Source organism: Blastocystis hominis (genome assembly GCF_000151665.1).
Source record: "Blastocystis hominis, Singapore isolate B (sub-type 7) whole genome shotgun sequence assembly, scaffold_9".
Taxonomy (NCBI): Eukaryota; class Bigyra; order Opalinata; family Blastocystidae; genus Blastocystis; species Blastocystis hominis.
The window spans coordinates 575,084-602,615 of NW_013171868.1; the positions used below are offsets into that span (position 1 = coordinate 575,084).

At 47.1% G+C, this 27,532-nt stretch overlaps 14 protein-coding genes; 5 read left to right on the plus strand and 9 right to left on the minus strand.

The window, feature by feature from the left end:
* Positions 1 to 113: 113 nt before the first annotated feature.
* GSBLH_T00005129001 (uncharacterized protein) lies at positions 114 to 1,861 on the minus strand (the record flags this gene model as incomplete). The annotated part of the gene is made up of 5 exons (XM_013044132.1): positions 114 to 178; positions 210 to 330; positions 361 to 1,476; positions 1,507 to 1,662; positions 1,694 to 1,861. The coding sequence occupies 5 exons, from the start codon at positions 1,859 to 1,861 to the stop codon at positions 114 to 116; spliced, it is 1,626 nt and encodes a 541-aa protein (XP_012899586.1).
* Positions 1,862 to 3,636: 1,775 nt separating this feature from the next.
* GSBLH_T00005130001 (uncharacterized protein) lies at positions 3,637 to 4,110 on the plus strand (the record flags this gene model as incomplete). XM_013044133.1 has 3 exons in its annotated part: positions 3,637 to 3,759; positions 3,791 to 3,888; positions 3,919 to 4,110. The coding sequence occupies exons 1-3, from the start codon at positions 3,681 to 3,683 to the stop codon at positions 4,108 to 4,110; spliced, it is 369 nt and encodes a 122-aa protein (XP_012899587.1). The 5' UTR covers positions 3,637 to 3,680.
* A 47-nt stretch (positions 4,111 to 4,157) lies between these two features.
* On the plus strand, positions 4,158 to 5,543 carry GSBLH_T00005131001 (uncharacterized protein; the record flags this gene model as incomplete). The annotated part of the gene is made up of 5 exons (XM_013044134.1): positions 4,158 to 4,278; positions 4,309 to 4,337; positions 4,368 to 5,145; positions 5,177 to 5,397; positions 5,427 to 5,543. 5 exons carry the CDS (start codon positions 4,158 to 4,160, stop codon positions 5,541 to 5,543), a joined length of 1,266 nt encoding a protein of 421 aa, XP_012899588.1.
* A 931-nt stretch (positions 5,544 to 6,474) lies between these two features.
* Positions 6,475 to 7,944, minus strand: GSBLH_T00005132001 (uncharacterized protein; the record flags this gene model as incomplete). The annotated part of the gene is made up of 5 exons (XM_013044135.1): positions 6,475 to 6,657; positions 6,687 to 7,050; positions 7,081 to 7,304; positions 7,334 to 7,763; positions 7,799 to 7,944. The coding sequence occupies 5 exons, from the start codon at positions 7,942 to 7,944 to the stop codon at positions 6,475 to 6,477; spliced, it is 1,347 nt and encodes a 448-aa protein (XP_012899589.1).
* A 732-nt stretch (positions 7,945 to 8,676) lies between these two features.
* On the minus strand, positions 8,677 to 9,847 carry GSBLH_T00005133001 (uncharacterized protein; the record flags this gene model as incomplete). XM_013044136.1 has 4 exons in its annotated part: positions 9,680 to 9,847; positions 9,515 to 9,649; positions 9,411 to 9,485; positions 8,677 to 9,382 (listed from the first exon to the last, which is right to left on the minus strand). The coding sequence occupies exons 3-4, from the start codon at positions 9,449 to 9,451 to the stop codon at positions 8,677 to 8,679; spliced, it is 747 nt and encodes a 248-aa protein (XP_012899590.1). The 5' UTR covers positions 9,452 to 9,485; positions 9,515 to 9,649; positions 9,680 to 9,847.
* Positions 9,848 to 10,259: 412 nt separating this feature from the next.
* GSBLH_T00007223001 (uncharacterized protein) lies at positions 10,260 to 11,576 on the minus strand (the record flags this gene model as incomplete). Its single annotated transcript, XM_013044137.1, is given in 6 exon segments — positions 10,260 to 10,462; positions 10,496 to 10,526; positions 10,565 to 10,860; positions 10,883 to 11,169; positions 11,180 to 11,262; positions 11,286 to 11,576. The coding sequence occupies 6 exon segments, from the start codon at positions 11,574 to 11,576 to the stop codon at positions 10,260 to 10,262; spliced, it is 1,191 nt and encodes a 396-aa protein (XP_012899591.1).
* Positions 11,577 to 12,158: 582 nt separating this feature from the next.
* Positions 12,159 to 13,323, minus strand: GSBLH_T00005134001 (uncharacterized protein; the record flags this gene model as incomplete). Its single annotated transcript, XM_013044138.1, has 5 exons — positions 12,159 to 12,698; positions 12,729 to 12,917; positions 12,951 to 13,121; positions 13,153 to 13,229; positions 13,260 to 13,323. The coding sequence occupies 5 exons, from the start codon at positions 13,321 to 13,323 to the stop codon at positions 12,159 to 12,161; spliced, it is 1,041 nt and encodes a 346-aa protein (XP_012899592.1).
* Positions 13,324 to 15,018: 1,695 nt separating this feature from the next.
* On the minus strand, positions 15,019 to 16,038 carry GSBLH_T00005135001 (uncharacterized protein; the record flags this gene model as incomplete). Its single annotated transcript, XM_013044139.1, has 5 exons — positions 15,019 to 15,492; positions 15,522 to 15,658; positions 15,690 to 15,728; positions 15,760 to 15,990; positions 16,032 to 16,038. 5 exons carry the CDS (start codon positions 16,036 to 16,038, stop codon positions 15,019 to 15,021), a joined length of 888 nt encoding a protein of 295 aa, XP_012899593.1.
* An 11-nt stretch (positions 16,039 to 16,049) lies between these two features.
* Positions 16,050 to 16,687, minus strand: GSBLH_T00005136001 (uncharacterized protein; the record flags this gene model as incomplete). XM_013044140.1 has 4 exons in its annotated part: positions 16,569 to 16,687; positions 16,377 to 16,535; positions 16,217 to 16,345; positions 16,050 to 16,183 (listed from the first exon to the last, which is right to left on the minus strand). Exons 1-4 carry the CDS (start codon positions 16,645 to 16,647, stop codon positions 16,050 to 16,052), a joined length of 501 nt encoding a protein of 166 aa, XP_012899594.1. The 5' UTR covers positions 16,648 to 16,687.
* A 1,967-nt stretch (positions 16,688 to 18,654) lies between these two features.
* Positions 18,655 to 19,801, plus strand: GSBLH_T00005137001 (uncharacterized protein; the record flags this gene model as incomplete). XM_013044141.1 has 4 exons in its annotated part: positions 18,655 to 18,808; positions 18,837 to 19,169; positions 19,199 to 19,470; positions 19,501 to 19,801. 2 exons carry the CDS (start codon positions 18,655 to 18,657, stop codon positions 19,061 to 19,063), a joined length of 381 nt encoding a protein of 126 aa, XP_012899595.1. The 3' UTR covers positions 19,064 to 19,169; positions 19,199 to 19,470; positions 19,501 to 19,801.
* A 241-nt stretch (positions 19,802 to 20,042) lies between these two features.
* GSBLH_T00005138001 (uncharacterized protein) lies at positions 20,043 to 23,021 on the minus strand (the record flags this gene model as incomplete). XM_013044142.1 has 2 exons in its annotated part: positions 20,043 to 21,905; positions 21,939 to 23,021. The coding sequence occupies 2 exons, from the start codon at positions 23,019 to 23,021 to the stop codon at positions 21,384 to 21,386; spliced, it is 1,605 nt and encodes a 534-aa protein (XP_012899596.1). The 3' UTR covers positions 20,043 to 21,383.
* Positions 23,022 to 23,536: 515 nt separating this feature from the next.
* On the plus strand, positions 23,537 to 24,135 carry GSBLH_T00005139001 (uncharacterized protein; the record flags this gene model as incomplete). The annotated part of the gene is made up of 3 exons (XM_013044143.1): positions 23,537 to 23,704; positions 23,741 to 23,877; positions 23,910 to 24,135. 3 exons carry the CDS (start codon positions 23,537 to 23,539, stop codon positions 24,133 to 24,135), a joined length of 531 nt encoding a protein of 176 aa, XP_012899597.1.
* A 557-nt stretch (positions 24,136 to 24,692) lies between these two features.
* Positions 24,693 to 25,640, minus strand: GSBLH_T00005140001 (uncharacterized protein; the record flags this gene model as incomplete). XM_013044144.1 has 5 exons in its annotated part: positions 25,616 to 25,640; positions 25,333 to 25,584; positions 25,257 to 25,298; positions 25,115 to 25,226; positions 24,693 to 25,081 (listed from the first exon to the last, which is right to left on the minus strand). The coding sequence occupies exons 2-5, from the start codon at positions 25,567 to 25,569 to the stop codon at positions 24,693 to 24,695; spliced, it is 780 nt and encodes a 259-aa protein (XP_012899598.1). The 5' UTR covers positions 25,570 to 25,584; positions 25,616 to 25,640.
* A 132-nt stretch (positions 25,641 to 25,772) lies between these two features.
* On the plus strand, positions 25,773 to 27,122 carry GSBLH_T00005141001 (uncharacterized protein; the record flags this gene model as incomplete). XM_013044145.1 has 10 exons in its annotated part: positions 25,773 to 25,854; positions 25,886 to 26,100; positions 26,133 to 26,195; positions 26,227 to 26,292; positions 26,324 to 26,430; positions 26,461 to 26,535; positions 26,565 to 26,669; positions 26,702 to 26,762; positions 26,794 to 26,903; positions 26,936 to 27,122. The coding sequence occupies exons 1-10, from the start codon at positions 25,788 to 25,790 to the stop codon at positions 27,120 to 27,122; spliced, it is 1,056 nt and encodes a 351-aa protein (XP_012899599.1). The 5' UTR covers positions 25,773 to 25,787.
* Between the last annotated feature and the right edge of the window lie 410 nt (positions 27,123 to 27,532).

Below are 27,532 nucleotides of genomic sequence, written 5' to 3' on the forward strand. Positions count from 1 at the left end.
TTTGGAGATGGCAAATGGAGAACGAGTTGACAGGGATCGAAGAGAATCAGAAGGAGAAATGGCAACGTTTGGTTCATGGGATTCCATCCACCACACATACTTCAACAAACACATCACAAATTCAAGTTTGCAATACACTGTCTGAAAGAATCCGCATAGCTTGCAAATCTTCGATCCGCTACACATCACTCTGCCTCTCCCTCTCCTACAATTACAGGCGTTAATCATCGCTTCATAGATCGCCTTCGCGAGTTTCGGCTTGTTCTTCTTCACCATTTCCTCTGCCTCTTGATTGTAATAGTTCAGCATTTCCTCGACATTGTTTTCCCACTATTCCTCAACCCATCTCTCCATCCCTACTCCTGTCTGCCGATTCTTCAGTCCGGATTGGATGATCGTCGTCTGCCCGCCAAAGTCCTGTATAAAATTCATCGAAGGAGCGGACTGGCCGTTCCCTCCCATACCAAACTGTTGCTGTTTATTCTCTCCATACGACGGCATGCGGTTGCCGCCAAAATTACCCATTGGATTGCCTCCACTGGAGAAGTCGCTCTGCATTCCCATCGGACGGCCTCCATTGAGCGGGAAATTGCCCTGATTGCCCCAAGTGTCGCGACTGTCTCCAGGCAGCGGAACATCATCGAACTGGGTTCGCTCCGCAGAGCTGTCGCAGTTGGAAGAGCAAGAACGGCGCAGGCCGGGCTGCGGCTCCTCCGGATGCATCGGGATTGCGCTATGAGCGACGTTGTAGTAGTTCGACGGCTCGGCAAACCCGGTGTAGCCGCCATTGAAACGATCCTGATTCCCCATCTGGAAGGAGGGAGCGCTGACGGGGAAGTTGGGATTGCTGGGAGCAGTAGGGAAGGAAGGGCTGCCGAGATTGTTCTGAGGGAAGGAAGGACTGCTAGGAGCGGCAGGGAAATTGGGATTAGTAGGGGCAGCAGGGAAATTGGGATTGCTAGGAGCAGTAGGGAAGCTGGGATTAGTTGGAGTGGCAGGGAAGCTGGGATTACTGGGAGCAGAAGGGAAGTTAGAATTGCTAGGAGCAGAAGGGAAGCTGGGATTGCTAGGAGCAGAAGGGAAGCTGGGATTGCTAGGAGCAGAGGAGAAAATCGGGTTGCTGGGAGCGGCAGGGAAGTTAGAATTGCTAGGAGCGGCAGGGAAGTTCGTGTTAGTGGGAGCGGCAGGGAAACTGGGATTACTGGGAGCAGAGGAGAAAATCGGATTGCTAGGAGCAGCAGGGAAGTTAGAATTACCCATATTGCTAGGGGCAAATGATGAGGATCCTGGACGAATCACCGAATTGGTCAGAGGCATACTGGGCACAGGAGTGCCAGCCTTTAGACATTTATATATCTCAATGAATCGACTCTTTGTCTTCCTAGACAACACTCTCCAATTATCTGCATTCTCAGGAACAATCTTAGAGGCAGCCTGGTACAAAAGCATAAGTTCATTATACACAGATAGTGCTTCCTAAATATAAGGGAAACATACTAGAGAAACTTGATATTGCTGTCTTCCTTCGAGATCCATAGCCATATTTCGTTTGCCCGCAACATACTTCATAAACGAATCCTTTCCAGGCTTCTCAGCAAGGGAAGGATTCCCAGACTTTATTTTAGACACAATATCAATCTGATCTGACAAATATCTATAAGCCTAGTCTTAACAACAAAATTTATGAAAAAACATTAGAATCGGACTTATTTGAGGCTGTCCAGATATCTCCACACGCCTTCACCCAATACCAGCGAAGCCAGTAGGCTGTAGCAAGTGAAGCAGGATCCTTGCTTTGAAGGCTATTTATCAAGGAGATGTATTCACTGTATTCTTTGAATAATTCAGGATAATCACTCATCTTAATCCGTTAAAAAAATAATAAACTACAATTATACAAAAAAAGTGCAGAATTTTGGATATTTAGTGAGTATATACTTAACTCTTTTTTCATTGTCATTTAAATGGGGGGTATTGACTTTTAATCATCAAACTTGATATATTCACAAGCAAATGGCATCACTGTGGAATTAACCTTTACACTTCATTTAAATTGAATCTCATATTTGTGTTATATTTCATGATTCCGTACGAATATTAGATGAATCCACACATTTCAACATGAAGGGAATGTACCAAGTGACAAATATATGCAATATGGCAAGAGCAGAGGGTATACTTTCTATTTTTTTATATAACGAATTCAAAGAGTTTGAAAATGTATGTTTATGGTTCCCTTAGGATTATTCGGTCACTTCACTTTCAGTTTCTTTTATCATCGTTTCTTTTACCTTTTGGATGTGATTCACTTTGTCCTCTTCCCTTCTGTACCTTGATAAGGTAGTAATAGTGACATCAAAATAGAATTGACGAATTTGGAAAGAACAATCGATTTTGAGTATTGATCAATATTACTCCAAAATACAGCACACAGAAAATAGAAAATAGATTATCTGCTGCTTTGTTCATTTATCAAAGTCTATACATAGTTTGATCTGCATGTCCCTTAAAATAACTAGATTCAATAGTATCACAATAAATACTCTTTTCTCTCATATAGGACAGAGAAAAAAAGGCTTTCATCCTCTTTTATTTTGGAACGTCTAAGTTGGTATTGAACGCTTGCTTAGTTCAAAGAGAGCTACAGGACGATTATAATGAGGCAGAACACATTATAATCGCATTCATCTTCTCTTTATCAATTATTACCATTGTGATTGTGTAACCATCGTAAAACTGGCGTGAACAACTCAGGATAGTCCGTTTCTTGTTATAACCACAACATAATACAAGTTCTATTCACAAATATCTTTGTTTGTTATCTCAAACGATCATCAACTGGATTTATCTTTCTTCAAAGAGGGATCTGGATGATCACTCAGATAAAAACGAGCCATTAAAAGAACTACCTCCAAAATAAGCATTAACCCAAAACATATTATGGAGAGAGATATCGAAACCTGGGGTTTCATAATATTGCGAGTACAATAGTAGAAAAACATTCCGACTGTTATGGCGCCAAATAATGCTCCAAATGCATTGGACGCATTGTCCATAGGATTTTTCAACTCCTCACGTAGATGCAGGGATGTATCGTGGGGACGAAGATTTGAGGTTATACGGGCATACTCCCGTTGCGCTTCCTTTATTTTCAACTCCTTAATTCTGTTTAAATACTCTTCAGATGGCTCCTATCAATCACACTGCACAATAAACTGTACTTGTTTCGTTTCAGTAATATCGAGTTTCGCTCCCTGCATCAATTGGTGTAGGGGAACCATTTGGCTACCCTTCCCTTCCCTTCTTTTTCTGATATACTCTTTACAGTCCTCAATAGTCCATTTCTCTTTTCGAAATTCTTCTGGAACTGAATCGAGAGATTTCGGATTGATCGTAAACTCCATTTGTGCAATCTTTGGGGTGGAGAGTTTGCTTTATGAAGTTACTTGAAGGGACAAATTCAGAGCACGGATGCCCGAGTGGTCCAAGGGGTTACGTTAAGGCCGTAATGTGTTCGCACTCGAGGGTTCGAGTCCCTCTTCGTGCATTTTTTCTTTCCTCAAAATGGATTTGATGGAATCTGCCTCTCTTGGATCGAATCTCAGGAATCATAGTTTTTATCTAGTATTTGTTAATAGAATATTGAATATTTCTTTTCAACTTGGCTGAAGTATAATTGTATGCAGCCTAAAAAGAAAGTCCCAATCGTATTGGGAGAGAGTATAACAAAGGAGGACAAGGAACGGTTACTGTTGCGCTGTACTTCTACTGTGTTTTCACTATTTCATAGATTCTTTTCTACCTCAGGGAGTGAATCGTGAGAAAAGCGGAATAGTATCCATAGAACCCGAAGGTGACTCTGCTTTTGTAGAGTTTTTTGACGATTTTGTCATTCTTTAGTACACTTCTAATATTTAGGATAAACGAGGATATGGAAAGTTGTGCGGCTCGTTTAAGTATTCCGCAAAGAATGAATTTATTGTTGAATTTCGTGATGGGAAGTTTGTGATAGAAAAGATTGGAGCTTATATCAATCATTTGAATGTTCAGGCAGTAGATGATGTTTATCTATGTTTGATTGAAATAATAACTTGGATGGTACACTGCTGAAATACAGAATTAACAAATATGCTCATACTATTTTTGGTACTGTTTATATGTCTGGTGCAAGCAAGGATAATAACCAACACGCCTTAAATGAGAAGGATGTACCATCAAAAAGGGTAAATGTCAATTCTTCGGAAATAGACGCGGAAAAGGATAAAAACAGTGCTAAAAGTAATTATATATTCGTAGTATAAGTTTTAGAGGTAATTCTATCCGATATCTTGTATAAGGTTGAAACAATCCTTTTATGTCACTTCTAGGACTCTTCCTCCGAGGAATCCGACTCTGATGATATGCTAGATATGTTCGCTAGTGAAGAAGAGTTCGAAAAGCAACTGGAAAAGGAAAAGAAGAAAGAGGAGCTCAATGTTCAGAAAAAGAATGACATTGTGGAAAACGCTGAGACTGTAGAGAATCAAGCATTGAAGGATAACTGGGACGATAAGGAAGGGTACTACAAGCCCTATGTCGGTGAAGTGTTCGCTTATAAGTATAAAGTGGTGGAAGAAACAGGAAAGGGAGTGTTCTCAACGGTTATCCGCTGCATCGATATGGCCTCGAACGAAACAGTTGCCATAAAAGTACTGCGTAGTAACGAGAAAATGACGAGCGATGCGAAGAACGAGCTCTCTCTTTTGGAAGTGATCAAATCGAAGGACCCTCAAAACCAAAAGCACTGCATTCCTGTTCACAATAGTTTCATGTATCGAAACCATCTCTGTATCGTTTTCCCTTACATGGCGTTCAATCTCCGAGACACGCTTCGGAAATACGGAGCAGGTGTAGGACTGAGCTTAATTGCGATTCAATCGTTCGCTCGCCAGCTGTTCCTCGCTCTCTTGCACATCAAAAAGCTCGGAATCGTCCACGCGGACATCAAACCCGATAACATTTTGCTCAAAGACGAAAAATCCAGCTGGATCGAACTCACCGACTTCGGAAACTCCTTCTACGCGAACGACAGCAATAATTTGCCCACTCCTTATCTCGCTTCTCGCTTCTATCGCGCTCCAGAAATCATTTTAGGATTGAAATATGGTGCTTCGAATGGGCGGAGCGTGATCGATAGATTGTCCGATCGATGTTTGGTCGGTTGGATGCACGCTCTGCGAGTTGTTCACAGGACAAGTCACGTTTCCGGGCACGACGAACAATGATATGCTTCGATTGATTCAGGACATGAAGGGACCGGTGCCACATCGCATGGTGAAGGGCCATATTACGTCGTACGCTGCGATGAGCCGAGAAGCCATGTTCACAGAGGATTTTAAGTTCAAATATCAGATGATTGTGCGGGGTTAGGAGGAGATGAGACGTAGGACCCAGTGACAAACACGCCGATGATTAAAATGATGGTGTATACGAAGCCGAAAGAGAGTTTGGAGGGAGTGATTATGAAGAGTGCTGGAACGAACCAGGACAAGATGTGTATGTGATTGGGAGAGAGTAATGAATGTAGTGATTCGACATTTTATCGATTTTATCGATAAGTGTTTTATGATTGATCCGAATAAGCGGTTATCGCCCGAAGATGCCCTTAGACACCCATTTTTAGCATTGTCATCATTTTCTGTTTGTTTGAATCGTCATTTTTTTGCTATGGAGGAAGGTCGGAGTATTCTCTTTTGGGGTACAACGCAATTTGTATGGGGCTACTTTGCGCAAATTAAATTCCTAGAAAAGAATCCAAGAGGCTTCCATTCTTGTTGTGGGACTCACTCCTATAGTAGTCTCTGCAATCCGACGTCTAATTGCCACAGGATGCAGTAGTATTTAAAAATAAGTGTTCATTTCAGATAAGTTTGATTTTCTTGATAGCTGCAATGTGAATCATTCTGATATACTCTCTTGTTTTGAATTGGATGTGCAGTATATTGGAAAGAACCGAGCTGACGTTTTTGTGCAAATTTTGAGCGGATTATATGATGGACTTTCCTTAGACCGTGTGTACTCCGTGAGCAGAACATATTCATTAATTTTGGTCGGAGACTATCAAATCACAGAATCACTTCGCCCTTATTCGAGTCAAATCTACTATATTGAACAGCAAAGTGATGGATCTGTATCAATCACAACCGATCAAACTTTGCCATTATCTTTTACACCTGTTGGGCAATTACCAAACCATGAAATTCTGTTTATCGCTTCGATTCTTTGTCAGGAATGTATAAAGGTTTGTATTCTATAGGATAGAGAATCATGAATAGTTTTTAGTGAGTGCGAACTCGTTTCATTCCATCTCGATTCACAACTCCCAAGTCACAATGAATTGTTTTCTTTGTTCCAAACAAACAAACAATGTAGATAAACAAACAAACAAATTCATTCATCCATCCATCCATCCATCCATCCATCCATTCACTCCCTTTATATTCTCCAACTTGCGATTTCTCCCTTCTGCGAATACACCAACATCGCGTTCCTGTTCGGATAATGCACCATTCCCAGCAATTCATGATCTGCGATCGCGCGTTTCTCCACCAACTCGCCATCTCCACTCGAAAAGCAATACCGATTCCCGTCATCTCCAACGCAATACAGATATTTCCCCTTCCATTCATTCCTCTCCTTTCCCCTACATGCGGACTTTGGCACCCCGCAATGAACTGCACCTTCTCGTTCTCCGCGTGCAGCGTAAACACCAATCCTCCCTGCATCGTCATCACGAACGCGCGGTCCAATCGCGCCACCACCAGAACCCATTCCGGGTTTTGCACCAATCGCTCCGCGCTGATCACCTGAATCTCCGCGAAACTCGACGCAGCACGCGCCGGCTGCAGCGTCCGCACGCAGCTGCTCGTCCCCAGATCCCACAGCTTCACGCAGCCATCGCTCGACGCGCTCAGCACGTGCTGCTGGTCCGCCGTGAAGGTCACGTGATTGACGTAGCTGCTATGACCACGCAGCACTTTCAGCGTTTTCCCGCTTTTCAGCCCGTGCACGCTGCGATTGACGCCTCTCCGCTCGCTCTACCGCACCGTCCCGTCGTACGACGCCGAGCAGATCTGCTGCGCGCTGGCGTTGAAGCAGAGCGACGTCACGCCGGCCTCGTGGACCTCGCTGAAGCGGCGCAGCAGGCCGCCCGTCGCCACGCGCCACACTTTGATCGTCCCCGCCAAATCGCCGGACGCCAGGAACTCGCTGTCGCTGCTGAAGGCGAGGCTCAGAACGCTCTTCGCGTGGGCCATGAACTTCTCCTACGGTTCACCGCGGGGAGGACGAAAACCTGTTTTTGGTAGGGCAAATCGAGCTTCAGACCGCCTTCTTCCAGGTCCCACACTTCGATCAGCCCGTCGAAACTACCGCTCACAACGAACTGGCCGTTCGGGGACACGCAGACAACCTCGGGGTACGTTCCGTGGGGGAACTGAACCGCGGGACCGCGAATCGTGGGGATTTCGTCTTCGAGAAGAAGCGTTTCTGTGCGGTTCTGGAAGAGATTCAAGCGCTCGCCTTCGAGAAGCGTTCCGTTGGATTTCTCGAAAGCGAGCGCTTGCTGCAGAAGAGTGAGAAGACGAGAAGGAGGAGCGACGGTGATGTAGGAAGTGAGTGTGCTGGCGAGTCGCTGGCGACGCGTTTCTTTGGTTTCTCCGACGGGATAGGCTTCGATGGGATCGAAGGAAGGCTTCTTGAGCCAGTATTCCATTTGGAGGTATCTGAGGGAGTTTATAAGGAGTTTGAGATTACAAACTTTTCTTTCCGCTCGGTCTTCATCTGCACTAAAACATCGCATTTGGTCAGCATTTCGCTGGCTGTGTAAAGTTCGCGAAGCTCGAGCAGTTCGTAGAAAACAGCTTCATACAAGTCCATCAGCACCTCTTTGGGCAAGGTTAGCATCGATACCTAGACGGAAAGCCCATTCCAAAACTCGACCTGTTCCAAAACATAGTCCCACTTTCCATTTATGATTGAGATCAGGAATAATTCCTTGTTTGATATTTCATTCGTCGAAACACTGCACCGTCATTCAAAACGATGGATCCAAACCGTGTCTCCTTCGAGAGCGTTGTGTACGACTCTGTAAGGTTATTCTCTTTCAAATATTGCAGAATCAGCTGGATCACGCTTGTTGAGTCAACCTACCGAATATCCTTCTTTCTGCCTATCACTCACCTCCACAGACGACATTTCCACGTTTGTTTCAAATCAAACACAACACGCAAAACATTAAGCCAACTTCGCTAGTACACTCGCGGCCTTCTGAGCAACCAAACTATCTCCGTAGGAAGAAAGACTCGACACCTCCTCCTTCACCTCCCCGATCTTCTCGATCTTCTCCAACACCTCCATCATCTTCACCGCTTCTTTCTTCATATCCGACAGCAACTCATGCTCCTGAATCTCCCCAATCTTCTTCAACTCCTCTCTGCTCACCGCCACCAGCTTCTCTCCCGCGGCCTGTTTCACGCTCTCCGACAGCGTCGCACACGCCGAATTCGCGACCGTTTCGTTCCGCTTTCCATCGCCGTCCTCCAGCTGCCCGCGTGCCGCGTTCCCCAGCAGCTCCAACGCGTTCTCCACGAAGATCTTGCGCTCCACGTCGTTCTCTTGTCTCAGTTTTTCTATCATTCAACGCCTCTTTCGCTCAAACGCATCGCCTTCGCGATCGCCTCCCCCACGATTCCCAGCAAATCCTCGCAGAACCGCGGGTCCACCACGCGCTCCAGCACGCTCAGATTGCGGCCCAGGAAGAACAGCAGCGCCTTGGCGTTGTCGCCACCCTCCATCTCGTCCAACGCCTCCACACACCGCGAAACGCCCTCCAGAACCGACGTTTTGGTGGCTTCGGACAGTCCTTCGAAGAGCGAAAACGGCTCCAAAGCGGCGCCGCCGAGCGCTGCGGCTTGCTGCGCCGCGCAGTCGGCCTGGTACTGCTTCACGAGCGCGCGAGCCTCCTTTCGCTTCATGAGACCGTTCCGGAACTCGTCGAGCGAGGCGAGGAAAACGTCGTTGGCGTGGCTGGCGTTGAGGGACTCGGCGGTGGAATAGATGGAGTCGACGGAGCTCGTGAAGGTCTTGTAGTCGACCAGATAGCGCGGCTCCGCCTTCATCGCGTCGTACATCGCTTGCAGCAGCTGGATCTGGAGTTTCTAGAGAGAAAGAGAAGGGAGAAGGAGCGACCTGCATGCTGTTGAGCTTGCCTTTGGGCCGGTTGGTGTTGTACTTGTTGCCTGCGCCGGTCTCCAGCGCGATGCTGTCGGTGGTGACCAGCGCGACCAGCGTGTTGAGCAGCGGCGCGAAGTACGACTCATTCGGGTCCAGGAAGAGGGATTGACTAGGGAGAAACGGGGAAACGGGGGTACAAGCTGCGGAAGAGGGAGAGGAGGAGCATGCAGAGAGACATCAGCACGTCGTCCGCTTCCGAGTTCTTGCCGATTCTACGATGAAGACCCGCGGGAATGCGAACTCGGTATTGCCGGCCTGGTCCAACAGCCGCGCAGTCAGCACGGAGAACACCGATTTGGCCTTGCTGTTCTACCGGTTACCCCGTTTCCACAGTGTCCACGTCGTTCAAAGCGGGCTGGATCCAGTCGTACATCTCCTACCCGTCGCTCCGGTCTCTCAAGACTACCTGGAAGAGTCCCAGCGTGGCGCTGGGGACTTCTTTGCCTTCTGGAATGAGCAGACACTTGCCGTAGAACTTCACGATGGACTTGAACACTTTCAGGTACTCCGCGATGGCGTCGCCGGACACCTTGGTCAGCAGATGGTGGATGAAGAGCTTTAAGAGACGATTCAGCTAGGAATGAGAGGCTCGCATCGACACGACTCCCTTCAGCAGATAGCAGTACGTTTCGTTGAACTGCTTCTCCACGGTGTCGCGTGTGTGATGGCGACGAATGTTCTCCTCGTCTTCGATCGGCGTCGTGTCGCCTTCCTGATATCCGTGCACGCGGATTCGCTCCAGTTTGGAGGTCAGGCCCGTCACGCTCTCCACCACTTCCAGATAATCATCAAAAATGAAGCCGCCGCGCTGCAGCACCAAAATCTGGAAGAGCGTCTGGATCGACGTGTTGCGGATGTTCGGTCGCTACATCGCATCATCCCCGCGGAACTACGTTGTCCATGCACGTGGGCAGGATCGTCACGATGATTTCCTGCCGCATCTTCCGCACAATCTCCGGACGTTCGCCTGGCTGCGCCTCTGAGCATCAAATCCGCAGGGAGCGAGTACCGCGCGCCGTGATGAGCGTGTAGTCGGCGAGCTTCCAGTACAGCCCGATGGCGCTGAGCGCGATGTTGATATCGAAGGCTTGGCGCGTGTAGGAGGCGATCAATGCACCCAGCGTGAGCGCCTCGCTGAAGTCCATTTCGCTGAGGAAATCGTCCAGAATCAGCTGCACGTCGTGGAATCCTACGAATGAGGAGTTAAAAACGCGCTGGAAACCTTCTGCGCAGAGATCCGAGGTGGCGATTTTCTATGAGTGATGAGGAGGAAAAGAAGTGTGCAGCGAACCTTCAGGCACGAAATGATCGGCTTCCACTGGCCGCGGAGACAGTCGCCCTGGATGATCACGTCGTACAGCGTGTCCAGCGCCAGCACTTGCGTCTGCCGATTGGTCACGAGCGTGTTGACAATCTTGAGGAGCTCGGGGATGGCGGCTTGGTAGGTTTCCTTGGCGGGGTGGTTGTCGTTGACCTGCTCCATCACTTCGGAGATGAAGAAGAAGATCGGCTGGACCAAGCCAGGAAGCGACGGGTGGCGCTTGAGCTGGCTCACCGCTTCGGTCAGAAGCGACTGGATTGACGAGACTAGAGAGTCGATTCGTTTCACGTGGTGTTAAGGATTCGGTCGTTTGGACAAGTCGTTCCAATCGGGATATGTTCGTGTTGGCGATAGCCAGCAAATGCTTCAATCCCGAGGCCGTCTGGATCGGCGAGGAGTGCGGAATCTTCACCTTCTCCTCCAACCCCGCAGACCGCAGCACTTCGTCCCACGCCTTCATCAGATTCGCTTTCCCGCTCGGCACCTCGCTCGACACGCCCGATCGAGCGGCTTGGAGCATCATTTCGAGCGTGTGAATCACTAGATCGCAGCCCATCTCCGTCTCTACAGCCTTCCTGCGAGTACTGAGCGACTTGGCCCAGCAAAACGTCCGTCTGCTCTTCGATAATTTCGTACTCCGCACAGACGCGAGGCGAAGCGGGCGACGACTACAGTCAACGATTACCAACACCCGAACATAATTATTGGACTGGTCTTTCTCGGGAATGTACTCCTCGATCACTTCCATCGTTGCTTCCACGAGTTTCCACACATTCTCCACGCCTTCCCCGTTTCCCTTCGTGAGTCGACTCAGCGCTTCGATCGCCGCGAGATTCCGCGAATCGAACACGAAGTCCGGGCTGTTTTTCATCGCTTCTTCGGGCTTCATCGACGGCAGCGTGGCCTTGCAGATGAAGAAAGCGATGCGCGCCTGCTCGGCCTGCAGTCCCAAGTAGCCGTAGATGGGGCAAAGCGTCGCCATGCACTGCAGCAAAAAGTTGAACAGATCTTCGCCGCATTGGTCCTCCGCCAGCTGCTGATATTCGCTTCCGATCGAAACCAGCTTGTCTTCCGCGAAGGCTTTCAGCGCGTCGCGCGTTTCGGAAGGCAGATCGGCGGGGAATGCGGAGAGCGCTTCGCCGCACGCGCTCACGAAGGCGCGGAGACAATACAGCGCTCGAACGCAAGCCCACTCCCAACTCTCGTTCTCCGCCTCGTCATTATCATCTTCGTCGTCGTCTTCGTTGTCATCTTTGTCGTCGTTGCCAGCTGAATCGTGGGCTGAGCGCGAGGATGGCGAAAGATCCTTCAGAGCGCGCTTTCCGAACGATTCGAAGCAGCCAATCAGCGTGGACATGTCGCTTTCTTTGTGCGCCAATTGGAACACTTTTACGCAGTATCCCAGCAGCGATCCCAGCGTCTACGATCGATTCGGTTCCCCGTTTCCACCTTCAAAAAGTGCGTCAACGCGAAGGCCACGAACGGTTTTTCCTGCAGGACTCCCTGCAAACACTCCAGCACCCCCATCAATCGCATCGCTTTCCTTCACTCCTTCCCTTCGATCCTACAACTCTTCTGCTTCTTCTTCGCCACTTGCTTCAGCACGTCGCTCAGCGCGCTCAGCGCGGAGTCCACGGCCGGCAGCACCTCGAAATACTTCAGCATCACGACCTTCGTCAGCCTCAGCACCGCGATCCAAGTCTCCAAATCGTCCGTTTTCTCCTTCAGCAGCGACGCCAGCGCAGGCAGCAGCTACATCGCAGCCCGCTTCGATTTCTACCAAATACTGCAGCAGAGACGCGAACTCCACGCGGTTCAGCACCACCGATTCGTTCTGCGTCAGCAGCGTGAGCAGCAACGAGAGCGACAGCGCCAGCGGCAAGCGGACGCGCTCCATGTTGCCTCCGTTGCTCAGCCACGCGGCGTTCTGGTCCATGACGCGCGCTGCGAGGTCCTGAAGCACGCTCCAGTAGGCGCAGCAGTAAACGTCATCGCCCAGCGACTTGGGAGGCCTCTCGCGGAGCGAATCGTTCACCTTGCTGGAGGTTTTCTTCACGTTGGCTTCGCTGAAGGCGGCGGCCTTGTTGCCCAGCGCTTGGACCAACTACTGGGAAGGAAAACAGCGGAAGCAAACTTGCTGGAAGGAGGAAAGCGAGAGCTGAAAGGCCTGCGATGAAGCGTCCTCCGAGCAGAGAATTGTAGCCATGTGGCAGAGAACACTTTGGAGCTTGCGCTCAGGGATAATGAAGGACGTGTTCTCCACGATAATCGGAAAGATTTGAAGGATCCGAAGACCCAGAGCGGATGACTCCTCGGTGCTCAACTATCATTTTATAACCAATCCTTCGCTATCTACACGGTCATTCAGAATATCAACAATCGTAGAGGCAGTAGCATCCGAAGCAAGGTTGTAAGCCAACACATGGTTCAACCCATTCACAGCAATGTCATAAGCTTTAGGACTCACTTTTTCATTGTTCAGACATTCGATAAATGGCGTTACATAATCTGTGCTGCGCATCTTTTTCTACACCTAACTTTTTCCGCCTATTTCTTACCGGCTTGTTTGCATATTTCTTTGACAGCACAAGAAGCGTCTCAATTCCACTTTCTGCGGCTTTGCGAATCTCTGGAGCTACAACTCAGCGGATACTCTTAGAGAAACCTTTCTTTTTCACTTCATTTGCCAAGTTCCGCAAATCCATTTCAATAATTCCTGCACAACTCATGTTTTTCTTGCCACCTTTCCCTTTTTCACTACACCGTTATGATCTCGGTTGCGCTGCATCTTACAAGGTCAATCAGAATACAAGAAAACTGAAATAAACTCAGAATGAGCAGATATTCTTACATGTTTCATATTCCCGCGGTAAGGACATTCATCGTACAAACGCAAAATGAACGATACAAACAAACAGAATCCAACTAAAAATACTACCAGAAAGTGACAACCGAGTACTTGCGGTGATTCAGATACGTTTCAAAAGCAGCATCGTAGGAAGCAATAACGTTCTCATCTTCCTCAAAATCTTCGTCTTCATTCATCAAGACCTTCAGAGCATAAATCTGGCGGTAATCACTGTCGTCCAAATAGTCCAACCACCACACTCTTTCCTGTAAATCAAATATCACTTTGGCACGCAATTCGTCATTGCGAAGCCGTGTTTCGATTAAATGAAGAAGATAGAGCTGAAAAGCAGGGTACTATTTGTCAACTGCATTTCCCGCTCTTACAACAAACATTTCATCAACCTGCAGAAACAAGAGTTTCAGCAGTTCTTCTGTGGAAAGTAACCCTTTGAGCTCCATCCAGAGCAAATCAAACGTTGTGCTCATTTCTGTTGGATTGCTTGTTACGTAATTCTACAATTGATAAAGGAGGAAAATAAAACCTCGAGAATCGATAATACGAACGAGCCAACATCAGAACTCACCACAGTTTGATCATCACAGAAAGAACGATACTGTGTAACAACAAAACGGTTTAGAAAAGAAGATTGAGGCATCGACTTGAGCATATCGATGGCCTTTTTCAGTCCATCTTGATGATCCTACAACGAATTACAAATTTCAAAAAAATATAAATATACCAATCGAGTAGCACAATAGAGGTAAATATAATGAACAAAGGCATTCTGGCTTAATGTCGCCCATGAAAGAGATTCCACAAATGCTTGATAATCATGAAATAGCAAACTACTGAACAGCCATCCTTAATCTTACGGTTTTGCTTTCTGATTTGCATGAATCATCGTGACGATTATCTATTACACAGTCCAAAACACAACTATAAAAGATACTCGAAGCAATTGCAGATAGCGAGTCGATGTCGTTTTCGTTTCGATTCCAATCGTGGAAACCAGATTATAACGGAGCATCAGGGAAAGAGCTTCAGACTCCTTATTCTTCGCGTGACGATTGCGTGATAAATCCTACATTGGACAGGAAAAAACGAAGCAAATTGCAGATGTGGAGTTCGTGATGGAGGTAATCTTTGGCGATATACTTCTGGCATAAGTTTATAGCGCTAGAAGGATCATTCGCCTTTGCTTAAAACAAATCTGTGGCAAAACAAGTAAATACCAAACGAAGAGGGCATGAACAGCAAAGCAGCAGTCGTAATCTCCGCGAATTGTAGATTGCATTTGTTCTCTGAAGTTCAAAGTACACAAAGGCACGACTTTTTCTTGCTACACTCGTCGCAGAGCTGAAATGCTTCCTGAGTCAAAATTCCCTCTGTATAATATTGTTGGCATGCTTTACACAACGAGTTACACTTATTACATTTCTAGCATCATCAATCGTCTCTCCGATTTCATACGTTTCGACTATACTTGATAATCGTCTTTATATTATTTTCAATCGTTGTAGCGAGTGTTTGGCTTGGGATTCCCGAAGTCTGTAGCAACAAATACCGAATGGCCTCAACCATCTCCGCCACAACTGCATTCCGTAGCTTCAACCGCTTTGGACGCGTCTCGTCCATGGAGATAGGCCCTCTCATCATGTTTTCGTCTAGTCAAACAAACACTGCAATAAATGTCCTCAAACAAGTAGTTCTTCACCGAATCCATGGCACTCGTAGTATTGCCTCCGAGCTTGAAAATCTCCTCCACCACCGTAATCTCCGTAGACGTCGTGTCGTAACCGCAGAACGCAGTCCAATCATTAGCGACAAGTCCTGCTCCGATTACATCGGATCCACGATTTACAGTTCCCGCAATAAGCGGGACCTGGAGGAGAGAGGACAGCTCTTCCTTTTCAGCCATCGTAGTGCTGGGGTGCACCAATCCTCCTTGATTTGTGAAGACGCAGTAACTACCGACGAGCGCGTTTCCAGCAATCGACTGGCGGAATACTTCCACGCCGAGCACATCCGAAACGATTTCCTCCGTTTCCTAGATGAGGATTCCCAGGAGTGTACTACTCGATCTAAATCTGTATGCAGCAACGCGACGTGATCGTTGCAGGCGATAAGATTGCCAAGCGATGACAGACGCTCGTCAATTCGTTGTACCACCACTTCATCAGGAAGAGCATTACGGATATGCTGCAGCTCTGTGTCTAGAAATGAAATTGAAACAAAAATCTGTACCTGTGGTGGAAATGGGTACCAGAAGGCCATTCTTATTACCTGATGCGTCACAGGAAGATAGAGAGCCTACCAGCAGTTACACGGCCAACAAAACGGCAGCCAGCGATCGAGGTGTGGACGACAGGAATATGATCGGCTAGCTCGGTTTCGAACGCTCCGTAAAAGTTTTCAGATCCTCCTCTGCAAACCAAGCAATATTTATTGGTCAATTTCGAGAATACACCAACGTCGTTGCTTCCCTCAAACTGAACACCTATGTGTGACAACACAGTGATGCAAGATACGAATCGCCATATTTTAACTCTCTAAAACAAAAAATAATCCTAATCATGTCCAACAAACACAACATAAATATATGGGTTAACACTTGACTCCCGTCACGGTGACAATGACGATGGCCACAATCAGACCGTACAGAGCAAGAGCCTCTCCGAAAATCAGCATCAGCACCATACCGACGAAGATTCTCTCCTGCTGACCGCAGGCACGCACACCTAAGCGTCAGCAACCAATTAGGCGTAGCTTACCAGCATCTCCGGCAATACCAATGGAGAGACCCGCAGCCAGGCAAGAAAGACCACAGCTGAGACCCGCAGCGAGGTGTCCGTAGCCAGAGAAGCTAGAGTAGTGGGTTCCATCAGCACCAGGAGGAGTGACTTAAGTGAAAAACGTGGAAACGAACCCTACTGACATACACCATGATGATAGAGGCAATCAGTCCGTAAATACCCAGAATACCAGCCATAATAACAGGCAACATATTCTTCATGACAGCGTCCGGTCTGAAGACACCCATCGAGCATACACCCACTCCGGCCTTCGCAGTTCCGTAGGCCGATCCAAGATCTAGCACATCGTGAGAGGATTCACTACGCCTACTGGCAAAGATGATCGAAGCAGCAACTCCCATAAAACCAAAGAAAGGAGCAGAAGTGGGGCAGAGCTCGGAAATAGTCATGTCAAACACGGTGGAGAGCATTGTAGTCAGGTACTAGCGCGAACAAAGAAGTAGTGAAAAATAGAAGAGGTTATTCAAATGTAGAAAAAGTGAGGACAGGGTGATTCGAACACCCAACCTTTTGATCTGGAATCAAACGCGCTACCGTTGCGCCATGCCCTCCGCTGATTTCCTTCTCTCAAACACCTTTATATGAATACCATACTACGCTCTTTTCATCTGGAACTTTACTACTATGCTCGGAATTACATATTCAGTTGCACTTATTCAAGTCAATTGCGAAGATGCAGCGAATAGAGTCTGGGTACAAGTGAGAGCGTTTCCTTTTGCGAAAGATGTGGAGCGTAATTAGTGATGTGTTTTTGTATCGTAGTGATGCGTGTTCACAAATATGATTTGTCGTTTATTATCATCCATGGCAGAGATGAGGTTATTAAGAATAATCTGTCTTCTATCATGGTGCTGAACGAGCACTATAGTGAATTAGTTCGCAAAGGCTGCTTTTTTATAGACATTATCACATCGGTAGCAAAGAATTCTATAGCAAATGGGGTATTTTTTATAGTTTATCGCAGTATTGATATAGGAAGTATTGTATGAAGAAGTGGAGTCTATAGAGTGCATGCGCTTATTTCTTGTTTTTCATGGTTTTGCCGATGTTCTTCCTTTCCTCCACATATTAAATGCAGATAGATAGTAGTCCTGTTCTTTGATACTAACTCAAAGTTACAAAATGCAGCCATATAACTCATTCCCTGCGCAGCAACCCAACTTCCAGCCTTTGCCCGGACAGCCAGGGTTTCAGCCTCCATACCAATCTGTATTCTATCCGCGCGGCTATGCGCCCCCTCGTTCTGCGCCCCTCTATGCCCCTTCGACTGGTCCTGTTCCGAACTCGGCCCAGATGCCTCGTGGAAGTTTCCAGACTCCTCGTAATGCGGTGGATCCGCAAGGGAACAATTCTTATAAAGGAGTGAATGGTGTTACGAGTTCTACGAGTTTTGCAGGTTCCACTAACCCTAGGATTGTTCCGAGTGGTTTAAGTGTGCCTAATGGTCCTGTGGGTCCCACCAATCTGAATGGACCCAATGGATCCAATGTACCCAATGTACCCAATGTCCCTAATGTCCCTAATGTCCCTAATGTCCCTAATGGATTCAATATGCCGAATCGACCCACCGGATTCAATGGACCCACTGGACCCACTGGACCCAAAGGTACGTCGAACTTTTCTGCTCCCGCGGGTCCCGGTTCGCAGCGGGCCGGGTCATCGGGTAGAATGGTACCGCAAATGGCGAGGAACCGCGGGGAAATGCCCAGATCTCCGAGACTGGGAGTACCAATGCCATCAGTTTCGTCGATTAACCGAATGCCTCCGAGGGCAAACAACGGGATGCCGTACAGGTTTATGCCGAAGAATGGGCCGCCTGCCCCGATGAGTAATGGCTTTCCAATCGATGCCTCCCGAAGTCCGAGGAACATGAATCCCCAGCCTAGACCTAAGTAATACGTGGAAATTTTGTGTTGTGTTTGTTGGATATTGTTTGGGGAGTTTTGGATTTGTTTTCAAAAGAAGTCTATTATGAGCCAATCTATTGAAACGCTATTACCTCAAGATCTTCTGGATACTCTGCGGCTCGCTAGGCAAAACCATACCCTTTCCTATTTTGCTGATGGTACCTATACTGAGGACGATGTAAACGGCTTTATCAGGCAGGTAAACAGGCTGTAATCAACGTTTACATTTAGTGCCGCAGCCTTGATCTAGCCCACACTCGAGATTTGTATGTGAATTCGTTAATGCATAATGCTGTGTTGCAACAGATGTACGATCAGATTAAGGTTTACAGGGAGGTTAGATACGAAGTTGGATATGAAGTATAGTACTATGATGAAGTTTCGGATTTCTCGGCTCCTCTGAAAGAAAAGTACATAAAATCTGGCTTAAATTTTATTGCAAATGGTAAACTTGCTCTCATTCTTCTTGCAGGTGGTCAAGCCACTCGAATGCTTTCTGGTACTATAAAAGGCTTTATTGACGTCGGTCTTCCATCTCGTATACACTCACGTTGTCCCTTGAACCTAGATAAAACTATCTTTCGAAGGTTCGCTGAGAGTATTATTGCGCTTGAAAGAGAGATCCTGTCTACTTACCGGACAGGTACCTTTTCTGTTCCCTTTCCAGTCAGAAATCCACATCCCTCTTCTCATCATGACAAACGAATTCAATCGCAAGCACATCGAAAGTGGATTTCAAGCGAACAATTTCTACGGCCTCCAAGAAGACCAAATCGTCTTCTTTTCGCAAGGTTCCTTTCCCTACATTGACGATGAAGGTTCCTGTTTGATGCGTGAAAAATACCGCGTATTTTTGCCACTCCCTTGTACCCCAGATTGCTCTGTCGCCCAACGGTAGCGGTGGGCTATTCCACGCTCTCTCTGCCAGCGGTCTTCTCGACCGTCTTTTGCGCGAGGAGATCGAGTACGTGCACATTTTTTCCTGCGACAATGTGGGTCTGCTGGTAAGTGCTGGGATGCGCATCAATGGCAGCCGGGCGATCCGTTATTTGTGGGATTCTGCGTGGAGCGAGGCAGCGAAGTGTGTGTAGAATGTGTGAAGAAGCTGTGTCCTGAAGAGCAGCTCTCGTTGGTGGCGCAGTATCAAGAAAAGCCGTTCATTGCTGTAACCAGCGAGATGAGCTATCGACAAGGGTGTCGACGGAAAACAGACGGGAATTTGGAGTTTCCCTACGGATTCATCTGCAACTCGCTGATGAAGCTGTCGTTTTTGGAGCAGTGTCGCGACGCTGCGTTGCCTCCGTAGTAGGAATCGTGGAGGGAGGTGAGGGAAAGCTGCCATATCGTGCATAAAGCCATTCCATTCTATGATGCGGTGCTGAATCGAACGATTCGGCCGATCAGTCCGAACGGTTTTCGCATGGTGTATTACTTGTCGGACGTATTCCCGCGTGCGAAGCAGTTCGACGTGCTCGTCGTCACGCGCGATGACTACATTCCGGTCAACAATAAGGCTGGAAAGCCAATCGAAACGCCGCAGACAGCAATGCGAGCACTCTCGGAAAAGAATCGACGGCGTTTAGAAGAGGTGGGAGCGATATTACTGGGAGAGGCGAGTGCGACGGACATGGTGGAAGTGCGAGTGATACGCGAAGATGATGTGTAGATCTCGCCTCTGATCTTTGAGAGAGGAAAGCAGCTCAATGTTCTGAAAGGAAAGAAGCTGAGAATGCCTCTGCTGCTGCTGGATAAGAGCGAAGTAGGCGATTCGAAGATCAAGAAAGTGTCAAAACATCTGGGACAGTTGTCATTCCAGGATGCAGAAGAGGAGATGAATGTGTATGTGCTGTTGTGTTGTGTTTGAGCGAAAAACAAGGTATAACCCACAATTACAAATCTGTGTTCTCGTCAGAACAACCATTTACACTGCACATCCCTTCATCGTTCTCCGCTTCCTGTGTCTTTGCCGCCTCGCTTTGGTTCTCCGTGTTGGTTGCATTGGCAGAATCAGGGGCACTGCTCGTTTCCGCTGTTTCCGTAGCGTTCTGGGCAGTTGTCTTCTTTTCAGCCTCTTCCTTTGCTCTCTTCTCAGCTTCCTCTTGCTCTTTGGCTTTCTTCTCGGCCTCTTCTTTCGCCTTCTTCTCGGCTTCTTCTTTCGCCTTTCGCTCCTCCTCCAACTTTCGGTTGTAATCGTCAATGCGGTTTTCCACGCGATTCATCGCCGTCTTCATATCCAGATATCGCTGCTTGTACTCCGAAGAGGGAGTCTCGTTCGTGGCCTCGTCCATTAACCAGTCCTCGTTCTCAGAGAGTAACTTGCCGATCTCTTCGCGCTCTTCTTGGGTAGAAAAGTTGACGAACTCCTCTTCCTCCAGTCGGCTCTGCGAATCGTAAATAAAAGCTTCGTGCTGGTTGATGATTCTCTGGCGCTCGCGATACTCATCGTCCCGTTTCTGAATACGGAGTAGTCTATTCGCATCAAAGAACTATTTCGCAGACCTACAAGTCTTTGCTTCGCTGGCGTTCCGCATCGGTCATTGGAAGAATCACCAGACGGTCGAGAAGCGAAGTGACACGCAGTGGGATCTTTCGAATCTTGCGCTTTGTTACCAGCACAATGTCCTTCTTGGGCTCCTTTTCGCCACTCGATTCATTCGCGCCTTCCTTGGCGAGCGGTTCATCCAAAGAGGTCTTTTCTGGTTCTGTTTCGGCATCCGCATCCGAATCGGAATCGCCCTCTGTGGGACTTTGCGTTTCTTTTTCTTTTTCTTTTTCTGTCTCTGTCTGCTTGGCTGCTGCATCCTCCTCCGATTGTTTGGCTGCTGCATCCTCCTCCGATTGTTTGGCTGCTGCATCCTCCTCCGATTGTTTGGCTGCTGCATCCTCCTCCGATTGTTTGGTTGCTGCATCCTCCTCCGCCTGCTTGGTTGCTGCATCCTCCTCCGCCTGCTTGGCTGCTGCATCCTCCTCCGCGACCTCCTTCTTTCCCTCGTCTCCCTGGTCAGAACTCTTCAGCACATTCTTGGGCTTTGCCACCTCCACTTCTTCTTGGTACTCGTACCGAACTTTCAAGAACGCCTCCTTCAAGTACACGATTCCGCTCATATCATTCAGGAAAACCAGCGTAGTATTCGGCTGACCCAGACGCTTCTCTCCAATCGACGCGATTCCGTCTGCAATTCCGGTGATGTTATACGTGGCGATCGGCGACCTACAAATCACTCGGCACGATCGACCGCCCACACTGCGTGCTCAGGGAGCTCTTCCATGTGCGAGTACGACAGATGCACCAGGAAGTCCTCATACGCCGACACGGTGATCTTCCGCTGCGTCTTGTAATGGCTTCCGCGTGCGTACAGCGACTTCGACCGGCGCGTTCGCTTGTTCTTGAGCAGGAAATCGTGCTGCTGCTTCTCCGTCGCCGCATCCAAGACAGGCTCCTCGAGATCGACCCCTTCCTCCTCTTCGGCCGTTTCCTCTTCCTCCACTAGACCCGCTTCGGGCTGTTCTCGGTAGAGTTCCACATCGATCGAGAAGGGGCAGATGTCCGAGATTCCCACAAACCGAGGCTTGAAAGCTGTCGAGACGTTCGCAGCGCGGAACGCGGCGCCCAGAGCGACCGTTTCATCGCCGTTCAAGTGCATGTCCAGGATGTCTCGATTGAGTCCGTCGCGAAGCGCTTTCTGGAAGGAGGGAACGCGGATGCTTCCTCCGATCACTTCGATCGCCTGCAGATCGCTCTAGGGATCACACTTCCTTTCGCTCCTCCCTACCACGGAGAGCTTGGCGTCTCGCAACGCTTTCAGCGCGGGAGCCACGAGGCGCTCGGTGAACTGTGCGCTCTGCTCCTGTACAAATTGCTTGGTGGCGAGTGTTGAGAGGTCTCGCTCTTGGAAGAGCGTGCCTTCGTTCACTGGGAGCTTTTCGTTGACAGAGAGCATTTCTTTCATTCTCTCACCAAGAGCGCGAAGACGATACTCAGCCTTGCGATTTCCATGCACATCAAGGTGGTGCTGCTGGTAAAAGTCATCCGCAAACTTATCGGCAAGCGCTTGACTCAAGTAGGCTCCGCTCAAATTTTCGTCCCATGCCTTGCTCAGAATATCAAAGTAACGACGAGGAAGCTTCGTCTTTTTGTCGGTCTTGGTGAAGAACTCAGCGATCGCTACCTGGACAGAGCCCGCTCCCATATCGTAAAACATAACACGGTGGGTTTTGTTCCCAAACTCCTTGTTTACGGAGTACTGCAGGGCTGCAGCCGTAGTTTCGTCGATCAGGGAGAGAACGTTCATTCCGATCAGCGAGGCAGTGTCCAGAATCGCCTGGCGTTCATGATAGGTGAAGTAGGTAGGAACGGTAACTACACAGTCCACGATCTTCTGTTCGTTATCAAATAGTTCTCCCAAACTCCGAGCATAACCCAGAATCATCGCATTGATTTCTTCGGCGGTGAGGTACTCAACATCGTCAAATCCAACACCCTTTGGGAATTTTACAGACCAAGTGTTTCGTTCAGTGAGCTTGAACTCGTAGGGAAACTTGAGCTCTTTGAATTCCTCGGTCAACGTACTTTCGGGTCCTTGACCCAATAAACGCGCCATACGAATAAAAACGTTATCCGGCTTTCTTGCTCCCGCACTCAAGGCATCATAACCATAAGTACGCGTATTCTCGTCAAAAATGATCGCGGAAGGAGTTTTTCTTTTACTGCTCAAGTCGGTTACAATTTCAAAAGGAGAACCCGGACGAACAATGGCAATCTTCATATACTGTGTACCAAAGTCAATGCCCAAAATCGATGCGTTGACCATTCCTAAAAGAATAAGGCACAAGAATTCAACTCGATTTCCTTTCATATCATATAAAATTAATTTCCTAGTATTACTTTCGTAAACTGTCGAATGTTCTCGAAATACCAATGAGAAATGCAATGACAAAAATCGGACAGATTCTGTGAATCCGAATCCAGAAATCCGTACGATTTCCTGCAAACAATCAATTCTGTTTCATTTGTTGAGATCCAAATTAATATTATCTCGCAATATGACATGGAGTAGTAAACATAGTGAGACAACTATTCAATTTATTTAATACCAACTTTGAATATGCACCCATTTGTGAGTTGCGCGTACAGTGATTTCTATTATTATCATAAATTATTGACCCTTAAACTACAAAAGTTCAGTGTCGACTTTTTGTTATTCTATTAACTTTCCAGCGTACAAAGCCTAGTAAGGTCTGCATTCACTTGTCATTGTTTTTGTGTTCAATCTGGTGTGACTCCTCTAGGCATCCTCTTCTCCTAAATAACTTATTTTCATTCATATCTATCTTTGGCGTTTCTTCTTGTAACGTTATTGTGTTGTAAACTATGGAATCAATAGCAAAGCACAGTTTCGTTACGGTAATATCGTGTATTCTAGAGAGTGTTACGATACAGCAAGACAATGTTGCTTATCTTTGTTTTGTGAACACTAGTTCTCTGCGACTGCCGCAATCACACCGTTTACTGCGTTGTGTAAACCGAAAATTTCAATTCGTGATTACATTGAGCGGTACTAATTTTTGAAAAGAGTTATTGGCCAGAATACTCAAGTATTCGAACTGTAGCATTGAGTGTTTGGTTTTAGCGTTGATCTATATTGATCGACTGATTCAGAGTGGTAGTATACCCGTGAACTCTCTCACAATTCATCGCATTTTGATAACAAGGTTGGTATTGTGATTTTATGTGATATGTATAGTATTCTGATCGCTATCAAATTTTTCGATGATACTTTCTGTACAAACAGTTACTACGCTCGAATAGGAGGGATTCAAACGAAGGAAATTAACAATTTGGAAATGGAATTCTTAAAGGGAGTTAATTTCTCCCTTCTTGTATCTTGCGCAGACTACCACAAGTACCACAACGAGCTCTATCTTCACGCTCGCAACGGTCTTTGTCCCCTTTGCTGTAGCATTCGGTGAGATATATGATGTAGACCGCAGCCCTCTTCCGTCTTTGTGCTATTCGGAGCACAGCAAGACGTTGACATACTCCTGGGAGAAGAGCGCGACGGATTCGCCTCGAAATATCGCCGATACCTACAGTCTTGATTTGTAGCACAACTCTGTATGCCATATGTGGAACGTGCGATCGATGGATTGGTGGATTGGTCAAGTGATTATGGTGTATTGGAGAGTGGGTGATAGTGAAGAATGGGATGAGTTGGGGAATTGTTTGTCGAGAGGTTCAAGGAGTTGTAGAATAGAGAGTGTGTTTGAGAATGGAGAGTGCTTGGAGAGTGATTGGAGAGTGATTGGAGAGTGCTTGGAGAATGTGTTCGAGAATGGAGAATGTGTTCGAGAATAGAAAGTGCTTAGAGAATTGATTTGAAGTGATCTCAAGATTTATACGAAGGATATAAAGATCTATTAAGCGGTGCACTAAAGAATGAATGGATGCATTGGAAGATGATTCATAAAATCCATTGAACTCCCATATTACTTTATCAAGAAAGCAGTCGATCAGTCGTTCGTTCTACTCAGAGAACTTGTGTTTGTTTAGTGCAACCAACACTCCACATGAAGTCATCATCACCATAATCATCTCCCATTTCATTTACCCAAGAATGGTCCGCATTCAGAGACTTGGGAAGCAACTTATTCTTCTTCTTTCCCTTCTTTGTTACTGCCTTCTCCTCCTTCTTTCGCTCTTCCTTCATAACATTGCAAGTCGAAGACAATTTCTGGAAGTCGTCACTGTTCAGGTTCCCTCCGCACATACGGATGGCACACTGCAAGAACTCCAGCGTCAAGGTCGTGTTGCCCAGGTCCATCATCTTTTTCCCCAGCTTATTCGCAAGCTGTTGATAGTCTACCAAGGTTTCTAACTTAATCATGTTTAATCCCTTTTCCGTGTCGCTAATGAAGGCTATGCATTAAAAAGCTTGAACCTCTCAAATACCATCGTCGGCCTTGCCTCCAAACATTTCATCCAAAATTTTAGCATCTGCATTCTCTGCAAGTTGGCGGAGACGCTCCTTCTCGGCCACGGGATCATCAAGGGGCGTGTCTCTCTAGCCATGAAATAATAAGACAAACAATACCACAGCCTGCTGAACTCCTCGATTTTCGTTGTAAGGCTTTGGCTATACTATCAGCACCAACCAAGCTGCATCCTACTGCGGTCTTAGAAGAACTCTTGGCCTTCATGCGGTCCTCTACGCGAATCTTCTCTTCTTCAGTCACCTTTCCTTCACCATGGCATATGGGACAGTATACGTTAAAGAAATAACACAAAATCAATCTAAAAGGATATCTCCACACGTTTATCAATAACAGCTTGGGAATCAAAGAGGGTTTCATCATCGTCCCAGTTCCCTTCCAGTTCCTGACTATCCATCCCAGCTTCCCAGTCATCTTCAACTTCAGCTTCTAAGCCATCACTCCGCTCTACTAACCCCACCCCAAGACATTACTACCAAAACTCGCCTTAGTAGATAAAAATATGGGTGAACAACAGAGTACAATAAGACGACCAAATAGGGAATTTGGGATTATTCGCGGCCTTTTTGATTTTGAGTATTCGAATAGGTTTTACATATAACGACGTCCCTGGGAGTCTTATATTGATATTTATGCATTCACAGTCATTTCGAGCGACAATGAATATTCCTCTCAGTGCTTCCCAGGCAGATTACATGGGTGTGATTTCTGTTACTTATTTTAGTGTCAGATGATCTTACTCAGATGGAACAGAACTTGGCTCAAACCTACAAGGACAATATGACACTCGTCACTCAGTCACTTGAGCAATACAAGAACGAAATGGCAATTTTTCAGAAGAAGTATGACATGTTGCGCGACGACTATCAATATAATTTGGAAGTAATTAAGGAGCGAGATGAGGAACTGAAGAAGTATGATACGTATGTAGCGAACCTCAGAGAGGTAGCTGTTTTTTGAAAGTGAATCATAAGTAGAGAATGAACCAGATGAAGCGAAACGAAAAAGCATATGCGGAACAAATCCAAACGCTCAATCAAGTACAATCTGAAAAAGTATAAGACGATGTAGCAAGTTGGGAACGCATCTTCGCGCATCACCGAACTCCAGTCAGCACTGAATAAATCGGATTTAGCAGTGCGTTTTGTTGTTCACTTGTCATAAAAAGGCAAAGCAAAAGGAAAGAGAGTACCAATCCTCTCTGGCCGAGCTGCAGCAGCAACTCGAACTCTTACGCCGTCAGAACGAAACGATTCGATCCAACGTGGATTTGGAGTCATCTCCCTATTTCTTTTTGACAGCTAGAGTGCAGAAGCGGCTGCAAACTGAAACAGTCCATCTACAAGAAGAGATCCATCGTCGTGATCTTCGTCTTCGCGAGTACATCCTCTTCGTCCTTTGCCAAACAGATCCGAGTCTCGCATTCAGCAGCTCCAGTCGCAGTTTTCGCAATCCCAGGCAGCGCGCGAGTCTGCTCTATCCCAGTCACGCCATCTCCAAAGCTTAATCGAAGAGTTTGAATGGATAGCAGCGCCTCCCCTTCTAGACAGAAACGATCCCAAGTGGCTCTGCAACAGCAACTGCAAGACATGACAATGCGATGTCGAGTTTGTGAGGGACTTTCTTTCTATGGGATAGAGCGCGGAGCAGCAGTGCAAGTCCTATCAGGACACAATGGAGGGACTTCGAAGTCAGTTTCAGCAGCAGCAAGCTTCCTATACGAAGCAGATCAATGAGTTGATTGAGCAGTTCGTGTGTGAGGGAGGAGGGTAAGACGTAGTCAGAAAGAAGAGATGAAGAAGCAAGCGGAGGCATATGAGCAGCAGGCGAACGGGCTTCGTCAGCAAGTGGATCTGGTGAATCAGAGGGAGAAACAGCGCGTGGCTGCGATCAAAGCGCGTGTAGGTTTGCAAGCCAGTGCTTTGAGTTATAGATGGCTCATGCGCAGAACGATTTGCGTACGTTGACGCAGACGTTGCGCATTCCCAGTCCTGTAAAGACTGATAAGGTGCATGATGTGCAGTTTGGAGTAAGACAACCTGCCTCTTCTCCCTCAGCGCCGTCAGGAGGGTATGGACAGTATGCTCCGTCTATGCCTTCGGAGGGCCAGTTCAACCTTTGATCTTCTTTCTAGTTTTGTACATTATTCAAGTTTGTTTGTTGCGATATGAGTTGAAGTTGTTTTTCTGCTATTTATTTAGGATGCTATTTCATTATAATTATTATTATATAGGATAGATAGAAGGAAGGATGATTGGTTATATTTAGTTAGAGGTAATGAATTGTTTGGAACTAGTAGTGAATTGAATGAGAGTATTAGAATGATAAGAGTATGCTTTTTAACTATTATACAACACCAAATTACACTAAAATGACA